General features: G+C 41.1%; 1 protein-coding gene across 1 annotated transcript; it reads left to right on the top strand.

The window, feature by feature from the left end:
* The first annotated feature begins 1,241 nt into the window (after positions 1-1,241).
* LOC142404771 (epidermal differentiation-specific protein-like) lies at positions 1,242-3,945 on the top strand. Its single transcript, XM_075491775.1, has 2 exons — positions 1,242-1,360; positions 2,903-3,945. Exon 2 carries the CDS (start codon positions 2,956-2,958, stop codon positions 3,490-3,492), a length of 537 nt encoding a protein of 178 aa, XP_075347890.1. The 5' UTR covers positions 1,242-1,360; positions 2,903-2,955; the 3' UTR covers positions 3,493-3,945.
* Positions 3,946-15,505: the final 11,560 nt, after the last annotated feature.

The following is a 15,505-nucleotide window of genomic DNA, read 5'->3' as shown; positions in this document are numbered from 1 at the left end:
CCTCCCACTGTAGTACAGTTTGCCAGTATGCTAGCCAATTAACATGTCTGAAAATATATTACAGAGTAAACCTGCAATATGAAAATAAGCAAAAATATTGCCACTGCAGCTCTGCTAGGGCCTCCTTGCCCTGCTTTACCAGCTCTGCATCCCTGTGGCTGCTCAAACGTAGGTGGGAAGGGGGAAAGTGAATTTACAAAAAAGCTACTTAAATGCCACCTGAAAGGGTTAAATCCCTGACAATCCCTGACTAAGACATAGACTTGCATTTTTTTACTTTCACTCGCATCCTTGTTCTCTTTTGTTCTCTTCCCCTGCAAAGATAGTTTTGGTTACCTGCTGAGCAGAGTTGATGGTGGGACATTTCCTGTGACTTCTTACCTGATAGGACTAAGCAGGCCTTGAGCAAGCTCGTTAGGCTTCCTAATTAAATCACTGATAACAGGAACTCAGGACGATTGTGCCAAAGATAAGCACCAAAGAACTAGCTTAAATCGATCCCCTTGTAACATTCCAAGGCCGAAGGACTGATGAGCTAACTCAATGACTATATATGGACAAAGGAAGCCCAAAGTTCAACTACTGGACAACGTGAGGAAGGCTATGGAAGACCACCGGGAGGGTGAAAAGACCCTAACCCTAATTTTACTGCGCATGCTTGGACTATGTAAATGAATTCCGGGAACTCATCACCATAAAACTGCCCTTTTCAAGAAATCTGATGAATATGTATGATTTTTCTGTATATGAACTGATGTGTTGCGCTAACCTGGCGGAGCACTTGTGGCGGAGCGATCCCCAGTGCTGCCCAGCGCTGCAATAAAGAATACCTGCTTAATAGTCATCCCGACTATTGAGTTCTGATTTCGGCTTTTCACGGCAACACACCTCTGTCACCTAGATATCTCACATAGAAACCCTTTGGAAAAGTAACGTTCTGTATTAGATGTGCTTCCCAGGTAAGCAAAAATGTAAACTGCAGCAAGCAAAAAAATTCTACAGCCCATGTGTCACAAAATACTTTGAAGTGTTTTTATTACTGTGATTCAGCTGGCTTCTGGAGAATAAAGACAAACAAGAATCAAAGCTCTAAGGTTTATCAAGATGCTCACTCTTCAATGGACTTTTGAACCAGAGCAACGAGATGGCTGGTTGTAGGAAGATCAAAATCAAAATAATAGTTAAAGATTTTTGATTCCTGAGGGTAATATTGGCCACTTCCCAGTTCTGTTGAATGGGGTGTTTCACAAGACTTCTGTGCAAGCTATAAATGTAGGCAAGTGAGCCGCCTCTTGCAAACAGCAGCACCGGACCGGAGGAAGTGCCATCAGCTCTCCCCATCCGAGAAGCTGACATCAAGGTGAGATGCACACTTTTTACATGAAGACTTTCAATGGCTTCTTGGGCAGCTACTGTGAAATGCAGTTGAAGAGAAAGAGGTTTAAGTGTTGGGATGAGAGCTGCAACATGTTTGTGAGGATCTGATGTCTGTATTTGCAGACACTTAACACATCTTTTAGATGATGAGAAGACAGCTGCAGGATAAACATACCTTACAAAAGGAGAGGGTGGAGAGAACCATTGCTACAAAATTCCAAGGGGTGAAAGTGAGAATATTTTACAAATTAATCTTGGGCATAGGATCTTTATGTTGTGTCAGCAAAATTAACTGGCTTATTATTATTACTTTTTCTACAGGTAGAAGGTCATTATACTAATGCTCAATCAATCAATCAATTAAAGTTCAGGTAGCCACAGCCTCCATAAATTCAATTATAACTGTGAAAAAATGCTTAAAAGTTTTTAATCACATAGTGAGATTTTTTTTTAAAAAGTGAGATTTAAGTGAGATTTTTTTTTAATGTTGATTATGTTGCTCAGGTCTTGCAATTTTAGCCTGACTTTTAATCTTACTTGGGCAGATCTGATCTTCTCCCATCCCTTCCCAGAATCAACTAGAGTAACTGCTTCTTTCCCTCAGATATATTTGCCCTGAAATCTAAAACTTTGCTTCGATGCCTGTTATGTGATTATAAGGGAGTTATGTGTTATGTGATTATAAGGGAGTTGTTATGTGTTATGTGATTATAAGGGAGCTGTTATCTTAATTGGTAGCTTGTTTCTGTTCCTGCAGCTGTTACTAATAAATACTGCGGTTCTTTGATTCCAGATGACTTTGTGTGGAATTAGATATGAGTATTTGTAACAGTGCTACAAAAAGACACTTACAACCTGAAATTCAGTCTGACTCAAAGAGCTGATGCTTTGAACTTGATTGCTTCTCAGCTTATGTCAAGAACAGGAATCTCTTGATTTCAACAGAATTTCATATAAAAAGAGAAATTAGGTATTTCAGTGACTGTAAAAGTTCAGCTCTGGTCTTAACAGAATAGATTTTTTTCCTGTTTACCGTACAAAATGCACTTTCATTTAGAAATTAATTGAATGTCTCACTACTTCTTTACTTGTAATGTTATGTGGATCATGAAATCTAGTCCAAACAATGAACGCCAATTTCTAAAATAATTCTCAAATGCAGTGTCAATTATCAACTGAAAGATTTATCACCAGTTATGTATTTTATTTCATTATTATTTAGAATATACCAATAAGATGTTAAACTAAATGCTCAGATGTCCCTCACACATATACATAAACCAACATACACAACTAAGTAAAACTGGACAGTTTTGCTGTACATATCTCATTTTACTTTTTTCTTCCAAATTCAAATTTATATGTCATGCCCTCACTCTTTTCCAGCTGCTGCTATATTTAGCCTCTGCTAAAAATGATTTACTTTTCCTTTTTTCCTTTTTTTTTTCCCCTCTCCAGCATTTTGTGTCTGGTGCAAAAAGGCTTCTTACAAGCATTGATTATTTTCTGTTTTCCCTTTCTGCAGGCTGTCATCCAGCTCCTACAGCAAGAAATCCAAACTACGGAAGTCCTTCTGAGATGGGAAAAATCATCATTTATGAGCATGCCAACTTCCAGGGTTACTCCAAAGAATTCACCAGTGACGTTGCCAATCTAAAAGATGTAGATTGGAATGATTGTGTCTCCTCAGTGAAAGTAATTGGCCAGCCTTGGGTGGCTTATGAGCACCTGAACTATACAGGCCAGTTACTGGTATTTGAGGAGGGAGAACATAGCTTTGTTGGTAAAGAGATGAATGATAAGATCACTTCTCTGCAGATTATTACTGAAAATCTGCACCATCCCCAGATCACTCTCTATGAACATGCCCAATATCAAGGGAAGAGCAGGGTGATAAGAGAAGCAACAAATCTGGCCAGGGGACACGACAATGACATCATATCTTCTCACAAAGTCCAGAGAGGTGCCTGGCTGTTGTGTGAACACAGCGATGGAAGTGGTTTTTGTTACATTGCGCGAGAACATGAAAACCTTCCAAATTACAATGAAATCAATTTCAATGACAAGCTTTCATTTCTGCGTCCACTTCTCCCTGGCAACAGCTGTGGCTGTTAGACTGCAAATTCTGCAACACTGAGGGAAGATGCAGCCCCAGCAAGAAATTTGAGACCTAGATCTCTGTCTATGCTTGTATTGCTTTTTTGCCCTGTGCCACAGAATGCCCACACTGAATGGGAGAGCTCTCTTTCATGCTGCACTGCAGATCCGTATTTCTCGATCCTGCCTTGCACTGTTCTCCCTCCCCATAATCCTCACGAATGCAAGAACTATCATATTTGGTCAAATGAAAGAGACTCAAAGATAAGAGACATGCCGGGGGTGTGTAACCTCTTGCACCCGCAGTTGACATTCTGATGTCCTGTACTATGTAATGTAAAAGCATGGCATGTTGCTTCTGTTGCTAGATGCATAAACAAAATGTGAGTATATAACCAGCATCACTTACGTTGTAATCTGTTTTACAATGCTCTTGCTTTACCATGGCCTCTGCCATATTTTGTATTCCACTTTGTGTTGTTGCCATTAAAGAAGCTATTGAAAGCAACAATAAGTCTATTTTATGTATTGTTTGTGGTTTAATATAGATAAATATTGCCCTTTCATGATGAGATATCTCTATGTATTCAGAGAATGGTTCACACAGTCACTTGTAAACATTTTTCATGGATCTCTCCAGAAAGGTTTTGTCACCTTCCATTCTCACTTGTCAGAAACATTGGGTTCAGGCTTGACTCAACCAGACTTAAAGTCTTGGTGAGTGTGCTGAGTATTGCTGAGATCCTCGCCAAACTCTCACCCAGAGACTTTACTTAATTATCACAAGATTGATTGTATCTCCAGGTATTGATTATACTAATGATATAGTCTTCTACTGCCCTCAAATATGTAATCAAACAGAAAGTATTGATAAATTTGAATTGATTGATTAGCTGATCACAATAGGAAAACCTGTCTGATTTTTTTAAACCTTTTTTATCTTGATATGAGATGAGGTATCATTTTGAAATCACAATGTTTCAATCAGAATGGGAAAATCCCTTTCTTCTACAGTTACCTTAATTGTAATTTTACATTGTAACGGCGTTTTACCGTTGTAACAATCTCGAGAGTCACCACATGGTATGTTCTACCACAGGCCAGACCTAAATACTAGATCAGGTAGCTCAGGGCCCTCCAACACACCAAGCAGTGCCAGGGGTTACCACTACCTCAAGCATGTGAGGAATTCCAGCAGGCCTTTCTTTGTCCTTTACCAATTCCATGGGCATCACAGGACACAAACTAGATCTTTCATAGGGCAAAGAGGCAAATGGAGGATGAAGATGCAAGCTGCAAGAAGCGGCAAGCTGCAGGAGAAGGGTTGCTGAAGCATCTGTAGTTCAGTGTTTTGCAAGCCCCAGAACAGCCTGGAAAATGACTTACTGTTCAGCGTTCCTGCAGGATTGCGACTCTGTATGTTTACTCTTTACCTCCAAAGCAGTGCATTAAAAGCTACATGACAGAGTCAACTTCAAAATAATGGCATTTGGAATACGAACTATGCAAGGCCTTTTTGCAGATGTGGGATCACTAGCTATTTCAAGAACTGTTTTCCCATGTACAATTTTATCCGGAGAGCACACAGTTGCAGTTCTGCGTTAACAGCAGCTGCACTCTCCGAGCCATGTATTATGACAGCTGTCATGCAGCTCCCCATTGCAATGTTTATCTAGCTCTGTGCTAAGCTCCTGTTTGCCACAATTTTCTTGTATTTATGGCTAAAAATGAAGCCCAGAACATGCTGCGCTATCATCTGCTGGGCTTTGTTCCCATTTTGAAACAAACACTGCAGGCTGTGCTAACATATCAGCCACTTGTGTTCCTCTGCTAGGCTCATGTGGGCGGATGCAATGGTGATAGCTCAGGCTCCATGCGTTTTGGGACACTTACTGCTTTGCAGTCAATTTCAGCTTCCTTGCTTTGTTCACCAAAGATCTTATTTTAATGGGATTTCAAAATTCAGTTCAATGAACATGGAGCATTTTACCCTACTCTAGGCCAAAATAACTTGGAAACACTGAGGGCTCTCCAGATAAAGCCAGCTCTCCCCAAAGAAAGGAGATAGTGTATTAGGAGGAGGAAAGCAAACACTAGCATGTTCAAATGTGGGCTGTAGCAATCGTATCAGTGGGTATATAGTATGCAGTGTTTTCAGCCTTCTCAATAAGGTAAATTAGACTGTGCAGAGCTCTGTATTGTTGCCGTTAGATGACTTCCAAAGCACAGTGCTTTGTGCCATATATAACAAAGCTGCAAAACACCAATGCACATTATGATTTTGTTCCCTGTATTAATGCAACTCTCCAATATTAATACCTTTTGGAGTGGCAAATCAAGCAGCAATTGTCATCTTCTGCCCAAAGCAATTTGTGGAAGAAATTATTTTGGAAGTCCTATTGAATTGCCTTGGTCATGTCTGAGGGACGTTTTTCAGTATCTCAGCATAATAATGACATTACATAGGCACTGTTAATAGGAGAGAAATTATTTAGGATGTCTCTAATTATCTTTCCTGGGAATTACACTTAATGATATTTCCTTTGTGAAAAATGCCATTTCCTAAAGAAGAAAGAAGGTATTCTCTTATTTTCTTGGCATATATAATTGGAAATTTATTTACAGCCAGGATGTCTCTGAATTGTTATCTCTGAGTTTTCCCTGTTTCTCTTGGGCAAAGAAAAGATTACATTACCTCCCAAAGTCGCTGTTACTGTCTGATTTTAACCAGCTCATATTCCTGCCTGTGTCTGGTTCTTCTGGTCACCAGAGAGAGGCTTTTCTTTATTTTGGGGGTGGGGAGTCTAGTTGCTCTTGGGGTGCAGTGCACTGCAGACTAGCAGGCAATTTCTACACTGCTCAGCTAGCAGTGCCCTTGAAATCATATTCTCTGATCCTCCTCACACCCCACGCTTGTGGCAGGCTTTAAGAGGCATCTCAGAAGGACACAACACCCTCCCTGGCATTCCCTACTGTACTTGTCACATGATGTGCATCCCTATAAAAAAGTACTGTATAACACTCTTGCTCAGGAAAGACTAGAGCATTGGCATCTAAATCTGCCTGTCAACACAGGGATAAACGGTATCTAGAGGCCCCAAACTCTGTTAACCTAGGCATGGTACTAAAACAGAATAAAATGATTGCTTCCAAAATAAACAATCAGTAAAAAACTTTCACAAAGGGGATTACTAATCCACAGTGAAGTGCAAATGAACATTTGAACAGAATGCTGCATAAGGAAGGCTTGTAACCTGTGATATACCGAAAGGAGACGTCTAGAGAAGAAGGCTCGAACACCATGGGTATAACTAAGAGGTGATACATAAACAGGCTGAACTTTTCTCTGCTTGGTTAGAAACGCCCACAGAACAAGTTCAGGAGTGTTTGGATAACCACAGAATATAAAACTTGGACTTAAGGTCCGATCTAATCTACCCAGAAACAGGGTGATGATTACACATTAACCACTTACCTTATTTCATAACAATGCCATGTGGCATTGCTGATTAGATAACAGTTTCTTCGGAAAAACTTTCTTGGAGCAGATTCCTCACACTGACTCAGCTCTCAGCTCATGGCTGGGCTTGATGCATTGATGGATCACGACTCTTGACTGACAGAACACCAGGTGCCTGTCCTTCAATCCGCGGTCTTTAAAGTAAAGAATTACATTTGGCATGACTTATGGACTGTAGATACAAATTTCATTCAGAAAATATTGCATAAAAGCTGAAATATTTAAATCCCTGTGTACAATCATTAACTGCAAAAATATATTCTTCCTCTCTTCAAAATTATGTAACACATACATCACATCTCTATTCTTACTTCCTGGTTTATTTTTTTCCCCTTACTTACACCAGAAGTTACTGTTGGGCATATGATACTGTTGGGCATATGAGAACTGCTCGCACAGCAACCCAGACTCAGATGACCCCACAGGAGCAATTAGCTCTCAGAAATGAACATGTACAGAGCTTCAGGCAGCACAAATTTTAATTTCCACCACAAGTTTGGAGGCAGTCTGAGGAGAAACTCCACAGAGCTTCAGCAGCTGCATATACAGCAACACAATTTTTGCAGCCCCATTGTCCAGAGGAGAAGGATCCTGCTGAAGGACTTCAATTCTAGGTTAAAGAATGGCATCCTTGGTACCTTCTTCTACAGCATCAGTGCTATGCTACTGATACGCACATGGTGAATACGTGATAGGCCTTATCAGGATCAATGGAAACCAGTAAAGAGTGGTGTCCCTCAAGGATCCATACTGGGACCAATACTATTTAATATCTTCATCCATGACATAGACAGTGGGACCGAGTGCACCCTCAGCAAGTCTGCAGATGACACCAAGCTGAGTGGTGCAGTTGATACGCTGAAGGGAAGGGACCATCCAGAGGGACCTTGACAAGCTTCAGGAGTGGGCCCATATGAACCTAATGAAGTTCAACAAGGCCAAGTGCAAGGTCCTGCACCGTGAGGTTGGGGCAATCACCAGGATCAGTACAGACTGGGAAATGAATGGATTGAGAGCAGCTCTGTGGAGAAGGACTTGGGGGTACTGGTGGATGAAAAACTGGACATGAGCTGGCAATGTGCGTTCGCAGCCTGGAAAGCCAACTGTATCCTGGGCTGCATAAAAAGCAGTGTGGCCAGCAGGTCAAGGGAGATAATTCTGCCCCTCCACTCCACTCTGGTGAGACCCCACCTGGAGTACTGCGTCCAGCTCTGGAGTTCCCAGTACAAAAGAGACATGGACCTGTTAGAGCAGGTCCAGAGGAGGGCCATGAAAATGGTCAGAGGGATGGAACACCTCTCCTATGAAGAAAGGCTGAGAGAGTTGGGGTTGTTCAGCCTGGAGAACAGAAGGCTCTGGGGAGATCTTATCACAGCCTTTTGATACATAAAGGGGGCTTATAAGAAAGACAGAGAGAGACTTTTTACCAGGGCCTTTTAAACTGAAAGAGGGTGGATTTAGATGGGACATAGGGAAGACATTTTTTATGATGGGGGTGGTGAGATACTGGAGCAGGTTGCCCAGAGAGGTTGTGGATGTCCCATCATGGTATCTGTCAGGCTGGACGGGGCTGGTCAGGGGCTAGACGGGGCTATCAGGCTGGACGGGGCTATCATGGTCAGGCTGGACGGGGCTCTGAGCAAGCTGACCTAGTGAAAGATGTCCCTGCCCATGACAGGGGGCTGGACTAGATGATCTTTAGAGGTCCCTTCCAGCCCAAACCACTCTATGATTCTATGATTCTAGGATGTGTAAGTTTAATGATACAGTGAACTTTGCCCTGGTTTCAGGTCAGGTTATCTTAGTTTCATTCTACTCTTTTCGCATCTATGATAGTTCCACTGCAACAAGCTAGTAATACACTTAGAAATTCTGTATATCAGCAAAAAGAGTCTCTAAAGCTCCAAGTATCAGCAAAATGAACATTTAAAATTTTATGCTATCTATGGGTGACTGAGGAGGAAATCTGCCTTATGCTAAGGTGTAGGGCTGTGTAGACCCCAAGTATGTCTATGGTAAAGCTTTAGCATTGTTACAGCTAAAGCTGGATGGCTTATGGTTGTGGTATTAAAGGATACAAGAATAATGCATTTACAGCTGCTTATTAAGCACAGACTGGACAGCACTGGAATGTAGTGAAGCACAGTGGAAAAAAAAAAACATGTAAGGAAGGAATTGAAGATTACGGAATGGTTTTATATGTACAATGGAAAAAAATGAAGATGCAAGAACATCTTTTTTGATGTCATTTCCTGAAGTTTCTTGTAATGTAGCATTTTAGGGTGTAACATATAAGCATTCAGCTAATCTTTTTGTTGTAATAATCAAATGTAGATATACAAATTCACTTAAAGATTGATGCTGCTATAGGAATCCACTGTAGAGCCCTACCCTTTCTCCATAGGAACTTGTACATGTACCTTTGTCTAATAAGTAGGATGCAGCTGTTGAAAAGCAGAAATGTGACTATGTATTACTACTCTAGTTACTAAACCATGAAGAACCGCTTGGATCTGCCAAAAAAGTAGGAAACTAGGGGAAAGGTAATTCCGGCAGGGGGAGATCACGACCACCAACTCACGAACCACCTACCCCAATTATACCACCGACTCAAATGATGAGGTTGAAGAACAACGACTAAGCATGCGTAATAATTTACATGCTAGACGAAGATATTTTAACCAATCATTTAATAGAAGAATACTGCGTATGTATTAGGAAGTTGAATATGTTAATGCTTTGTGTATAAATAACTGTTAATTTGAAGGCTGTGTGTGTGCTGTCTTGGGACAGGCACCCATATCTGCGCAAATATACAATAAAATACCTCTGCTCTGTGTGTATATTGGCATTTTGCACACCGGGTAAATGAACCCCAATTTTGGGGACAACATTTTGGCTTTTAATGGGAGTAGAAACCGCTCTTAAATTGGTGCTTTGTCTTATTTCTCCTTCTTTTAAGTAGAAGATACAAACGGCCAAATGAGTTACCTGCTATTAAGCTGGCAAAACCCACTTAAAGGGATTTATTTTTCTTCAGGGTTATCAGAAACTGGCTACATATAACTTCAGAAAGGTTTAATTTACTTGCAAAAGACTCTATAACTAGTCTCACTTGGTGTGTCTAAGTAAGTGTTGAAAACGTTTAGTTAAGGAGGGAGGGGCAGAAGGAAGGAGGTAGAGATTTCTGTCACTTGCATTTATTCTATATAATTATTCATTGTATTTATACCTCTTGGATAAAAACAGGAGGCAGTCACATATATTCAAATAAAAAAAGTCTAAATACCTGTTTGATTGGCTTGTTATGCATAGCTTCAGCTGTCTCCTCTAATCTACACTAGCTCTTTTACATGTTTTGTTTCCTTCCCATGCCACTTGTAAATGTAACCCTTCTGCCAAAACCTGCAAGGTCCAGGTAAGATTTTGAAGGGGTTACCATGAGCACAAGACCTTATCTGGAAACTTGGGAAAAGTCAACAAAGCTTTCTGGTAGTCAGGTACCTAATTTCCTGTGCTTGCAGGCATGAAGCACTTGGCTTAGTGAACCGTATTATTATCAAAGGAAGAAAAGAGAAGTCCAAAATGGTAGATCAATAAGGTAACACGCAATACTTAATTCCCAAATACCTGTGACTGTCTTACAGTCTCTTCCCACTGGAGAGGCAGCTGTTAGGCCACCTGGTTGCCCTTCCTCTCTTGCAGTAACGCTTCACACAGCTGAGGACTGGTCTGTCTGTGGCTGTGATGCCCAGCCGAAGCTGTGTTATCTGCAGTGAGGCTTGCTGCCTCCATCAGCTCCCTGTGGCTTCCAGCAGCCATTGTTCTCTTTTTCTTGCCCACCGACACAGTTGTGGCTGCTTTCCCAACACTTCCTCAGCTCCTTGCAGGAAATATTTTCATAGTTCTACGGTAACAAACCTTTCTCTTCAACACTGCTTTCTCTCCCCTAGCTTTATAACCAGCACTTGTACAATCTCTGTTCTCTAGCTTTCTAAAAAATCCTACCCAAATTTTTTTCATTTCTGTTTTAGGTACTAACTTCTGTATATCAAAGTTTGTGAATTAAGATGGATCATGACTTCTCCCAATCCCATTTAGACATAATTATTTGTTCTACTCTTCTATCAATAATTTTAGTTTGTAAGAGATTTGCTCCTAGACATCACTGGGCTCCCTTTTCAACACAAATGACTTTCCAACACATGCAAAAACCCCATGGCCATTGTTCCTCTTCATTTCTCTCCCTTTTGAGCTACCAAATGCCAGTCTAGTGCACCTCCTCTTCCCTTGGGAATTCTTGTTTTCACATTATTTTTGCTTTCTAAAGAGGATGGATATATCTGAAGAAGACAGCAGCAAAAATATTGAGGGTTTTTTAAAAACATGAACATATTTAAGGAATGGTTGACCAAGCTAAGACTGCTTAGCCTGAAGGAGTTAATAAGAAGAGTTGAGAACAGTCTTCAAACACAAAAGGAGGAAGGAAGGAGTCTGTTCTCTGTTTTCCCACTAGAGAGAAACACTAGAATTATTGCTGGAAGAAGCTGTGGACTTTTTAGAGATCTTACATGGCCTTTACAAAATCTCCACCCTGCCATGAGCAGGGGCTTGAGGTAGAAAACCTTAGAGGTCCCTTCCAGCCTAAATGTTTCTATAACTCTATAAACCTCTCTTCGGCATGTCACAGACACATGCACCAGAGAGGAGTGTAATCCTACAAAACTTTTGAGGTCAAGAGCCGAATATGGGAATTTAAGTGAAGGCACATAACAGGGCTGTAGGCTGGTGTCAGCACTGTAGCAGTAAATATTGTAAACTCCTCATAGGTGTCACAGCAAAGGAAAGTTTTAAGGAGGGCTATGGATGGGGATGTGTTGGGAACCTTGCATCTGCTATTGCAGAGCTTTTTTTTTGATCTAAGTGACAGAATATAAACAAATGCGAAAGTGTCAGCTCAAAAAATCTAGCACAGAATTCTTGAAGGTTTTTCTGTAATAGGAGGAGAAAGTAAAGGTGGAGATGGATTTTGACCCTTAAATGGAGCCCTGTGGATTACGTCTGATAAGATAGCAAGTGAGAGCCTGTGGAGGAATTCGGAGGGAAGACTGATATTGCGGAAATAGACTTTATAAAGGTCAAAACAGTAATCCCCAAGTTATTGTACATATGACTTGAAATGATGATGAAACTTTTTTATTAAAATTAAACAAAGGATCAAATTTGCCACAGAGTGACTAAGGCTTTTTAATCTTTATTAGAATTACTGACAGAAAGATTTAGGCTGGAAGGAATCTCTCTAGTCCAAGCCCTTGTTTACAGCAGAGCTACCACCAAACATGATCAGGTTACTCGGGGCCTTCTCCAGGTGATTTCTGAACAATTCCAAGGGTGGTGATTCCCCAGCTTCTCTGGCTGGGCTGAACGACCCTTGGGGTGAGAATTTTTTTTCCTTATTTTCAGTCAGAGTTTCCCCGTTGCCAGCTAAGACCATTGCCAGTTGTCCTTTTGCTGTGCACCTCTGAGAACAATCAGCCTTGTCTTCTCTGGGCTGAACAGAACCAGGACCCTCAGCCTCTCCTGGTACATGGCATGTCCAGTGCCGTGCAGTGGCCTGTGCGGGGCTCTGGCCACTGTTCATGTTTCTTTTGTAATGGGGCATCTGAAACATTTGGAGTATTCCAGATGTGGCCATGAGGGACCTCTAAGTCCCTCATGCAGAGAAGATGGGAATAAACTCTTCCCTTACTCTGCTGGCGGCTCCTGTCCTCATGCTGTGCAGTATACAGCTGGCCTTCTCCGACACACAATCGCATGATTAGCTCATGTTCAACTTCTTGTCCACCAACAGGACGGAGTGAGAAAGAGGCAACTCAGAGACAACTAAAATTCTTTCTCTGTGGTTGCATATACTAAATACCGTTAAGCTTGGGGTAGGGTAAAACCTTTATAGCAATAGACAGTGCAACAGCTACTCTTCAAAATGAGTATAAAAAAGGAGTAAGCTCGGTGGAAAAGAGCAGAAACAAGACACTCTTTTGCTCAGAGACTACATAAAAGTTTGAGTTAGGTGGTTGGGATGCTTTTTTGTTTCCTCGGAGCACTCTCTGAAGAGTTTAGAAGTGTGACTCAACTCTGTGAGTGTGAGAGGGTGAGTGGTTGAAATCATTATGAAAGCAAGGATGGCTGAGCAACCTCAGTGCTGAGAGAAGCACATGAGATAACATCAATGAAATACTAGACCCCTCGTGCAATTTCACCTCCTAACAGAATCAATTTGCAATCTTCTTATGCTTTTCTTGTGTTAGCAGCAACCTGTTCTCCTAACCGGTGACCCTACAGTGAAATTTCACTTAGAAATTGCAATCATTGATGTGAAGGAAAGGGACAAAGAAAGGCAAGAAACAGTGCACACCTGTTAGGTCTCAAATGCTTTAAACAATTAATTGTTCTGTGCAGTCAATTATTAATAAAAGTACTGTATGCAAATAGAAATGTGGTAACTTTTCATGGGAGGCAGAAAAATTCGTTATGAGCTGATGCAACTACTATTTTCTCTGATCCTTTCACAACACTCAGGGTACATTTTCTTGCCCTGACAGACAATTTTTCAGGAATTCTGAAAATAGGGCTTGACCAGGAATTAAATTGTGGATAGCACCTGTGACATGTCCCAGATGTCCTTCTTACCCTAAATGGGTCAGAAATTCAGAAGACATTTTTGAGGGGGTGGCACTTGGATATTTTTCCTGAGAAGAAAGAGGGAGGGAGAAAGAGAGATATTTCCGTAACAGACTAGCCAATACATCTGCTGTAAGCGTGCACATCTATAATGTGAGATATTCAGTTCAGATCCTGGTTTGCCTGAGTCAGGTTCAAGTACACAAGTATGAATCAAATATTCAGCTTCTCCCACTGAGGTGTAGGCAATCATGCATTTGACACCAAGTATGTACTTCCCCAAGGGATGGTTTTCCTGGACGGTGTGGTATACAATCGGTTCCTTTCCTAGCCTCCTCTCTTAAACCCCAGAAATATGCTCACATTTGATAAAATCAAGCTAACAAGGTAATTTGGAGCAATTGGCATATTCTACATTTGCCTCTGACCTATTGCATGCTAACTTTTCCATGTAACCAGCTGCCTTTTAGATGTTCCTCCAGAATCTCTGGATTTAAAATCTCATTGAGAAGATGAAAAAAAAATGGCTGTGGAATGTGTTTTAGCTTTTCTAGTTTTAACTGCAGATGGTGCTCCCTCTCTAAGGAAAAATTACTACAAAGAGCAATCCAAGAAGCTTTCACCCAGGCCAGCAGCATCCCACAAAATTGCCTTGGCTTCTGTGTAACCCTGCCAGTTCACTTAACTGAAGAAATTCTCAAGCTTAGAAAGCTTCTGTCATATACATTTTGGGCGCCCCGCTGTCCAGTCCATTAACCAGGTCACCATGGCTGCAACTTGCAGCCAGATGCAAGTCTTTTACAAAGTACTGTGCTTCACTCTCATACTTCCATCAAAGTCTTTGCTCTCTAAAGCTGTGGTTCCCACTAAAGTTTGTTAGCTGACCACTTCCAGAAGCAGGTTTATGTATTCCAGTGCTGGGATCCTTGTGGTGTAATGTCAATCCACTTCACATGCAAGCTACAGTGCTTTATGATAATTTTGGATCAGGAAATAGCAACAACCATCAAATGCATCTCATGCAAGGCTTCTATTCCCCCAGATGGTCCAGACTTCAGATGTTCACCGAAGAGAGGCATCATAGGTACTGTTCCTGCAAGCTACCACTTCATACCCCTATAGGCCCTATACCTCATGCTTAATGAAATTAACATTGTTAGGGACCAATGACAGGGCAACTCTCTATAGTCCACATGTGATCTGCAATCTCCTCAAGGAGGGGGCAAGATCATCCCCTATTTGCTCAAACGATGCTGTGATATGGTCCTCTATGGAGCGTCTTACAAAAACCTGTTAAACAAAAGAATTGTTTGAGCTGGAGTATCTTTTGCACACCCTGAGGACCATTCAGATTAACTTTCTTAGGGCATCAAAACTTTGAGAGACCTCAGCTATAAAAAAGATGAAACCACATGCCAAATGCTAACAAAACCCTTCACGAGCTTTCTTTGTTCCTGTACAGGCTGTTGCACAAGTCTTCCTCCCCAAAGAAGTGGTAGAATGACAGATACAGTACAGATGTAGCTATTTGTTGATAACTACATCCATTGAATTTCCAAATTCAGAACTACAGCTTAGTTACCAAAAAAGGGGAGATCATTTCTGGAAAAGCTGAGGAAAACCTAGCATTTCCTAAGCAAAATTGATGGGAAAAATCTTGAAAGATGTGAAAAGTTATGTTTTTAGAAGAAAATCTTGAATTAGCAGAGGAGCCATTTCAGACTTTTCTGTTGATAATATCTGTAAAAACAGCTTCTATGAAACAACTTTTGTAAAATAACCATTTAATAACAAAGCATGAATGTTCGCTAATCTGTTTCTCTCAGTAAC

This window comes from Mycteria americana, chromosome 1, assembly GCF_035582795.1.
Source record: "Mycteria americana isolate JAX WOST 10 ecotype Jacksonville Zoo and Gardens chromosome 1, USCA_MyAme_1.0, whole genome shotgun sequence".
In the NCBI taxonomy this organism is placed as follows: domain Eukaryota; kingdom Metazoa; phylum Chordata; class Aves; order Ciconiiformes; family Ciconiidae; genus Mycteria; species Mycteria americana.
Note: the sequence above shows the minus strand (reverse complement) of the source record. Positions and strands in the feature narration are given on the sequence as shown.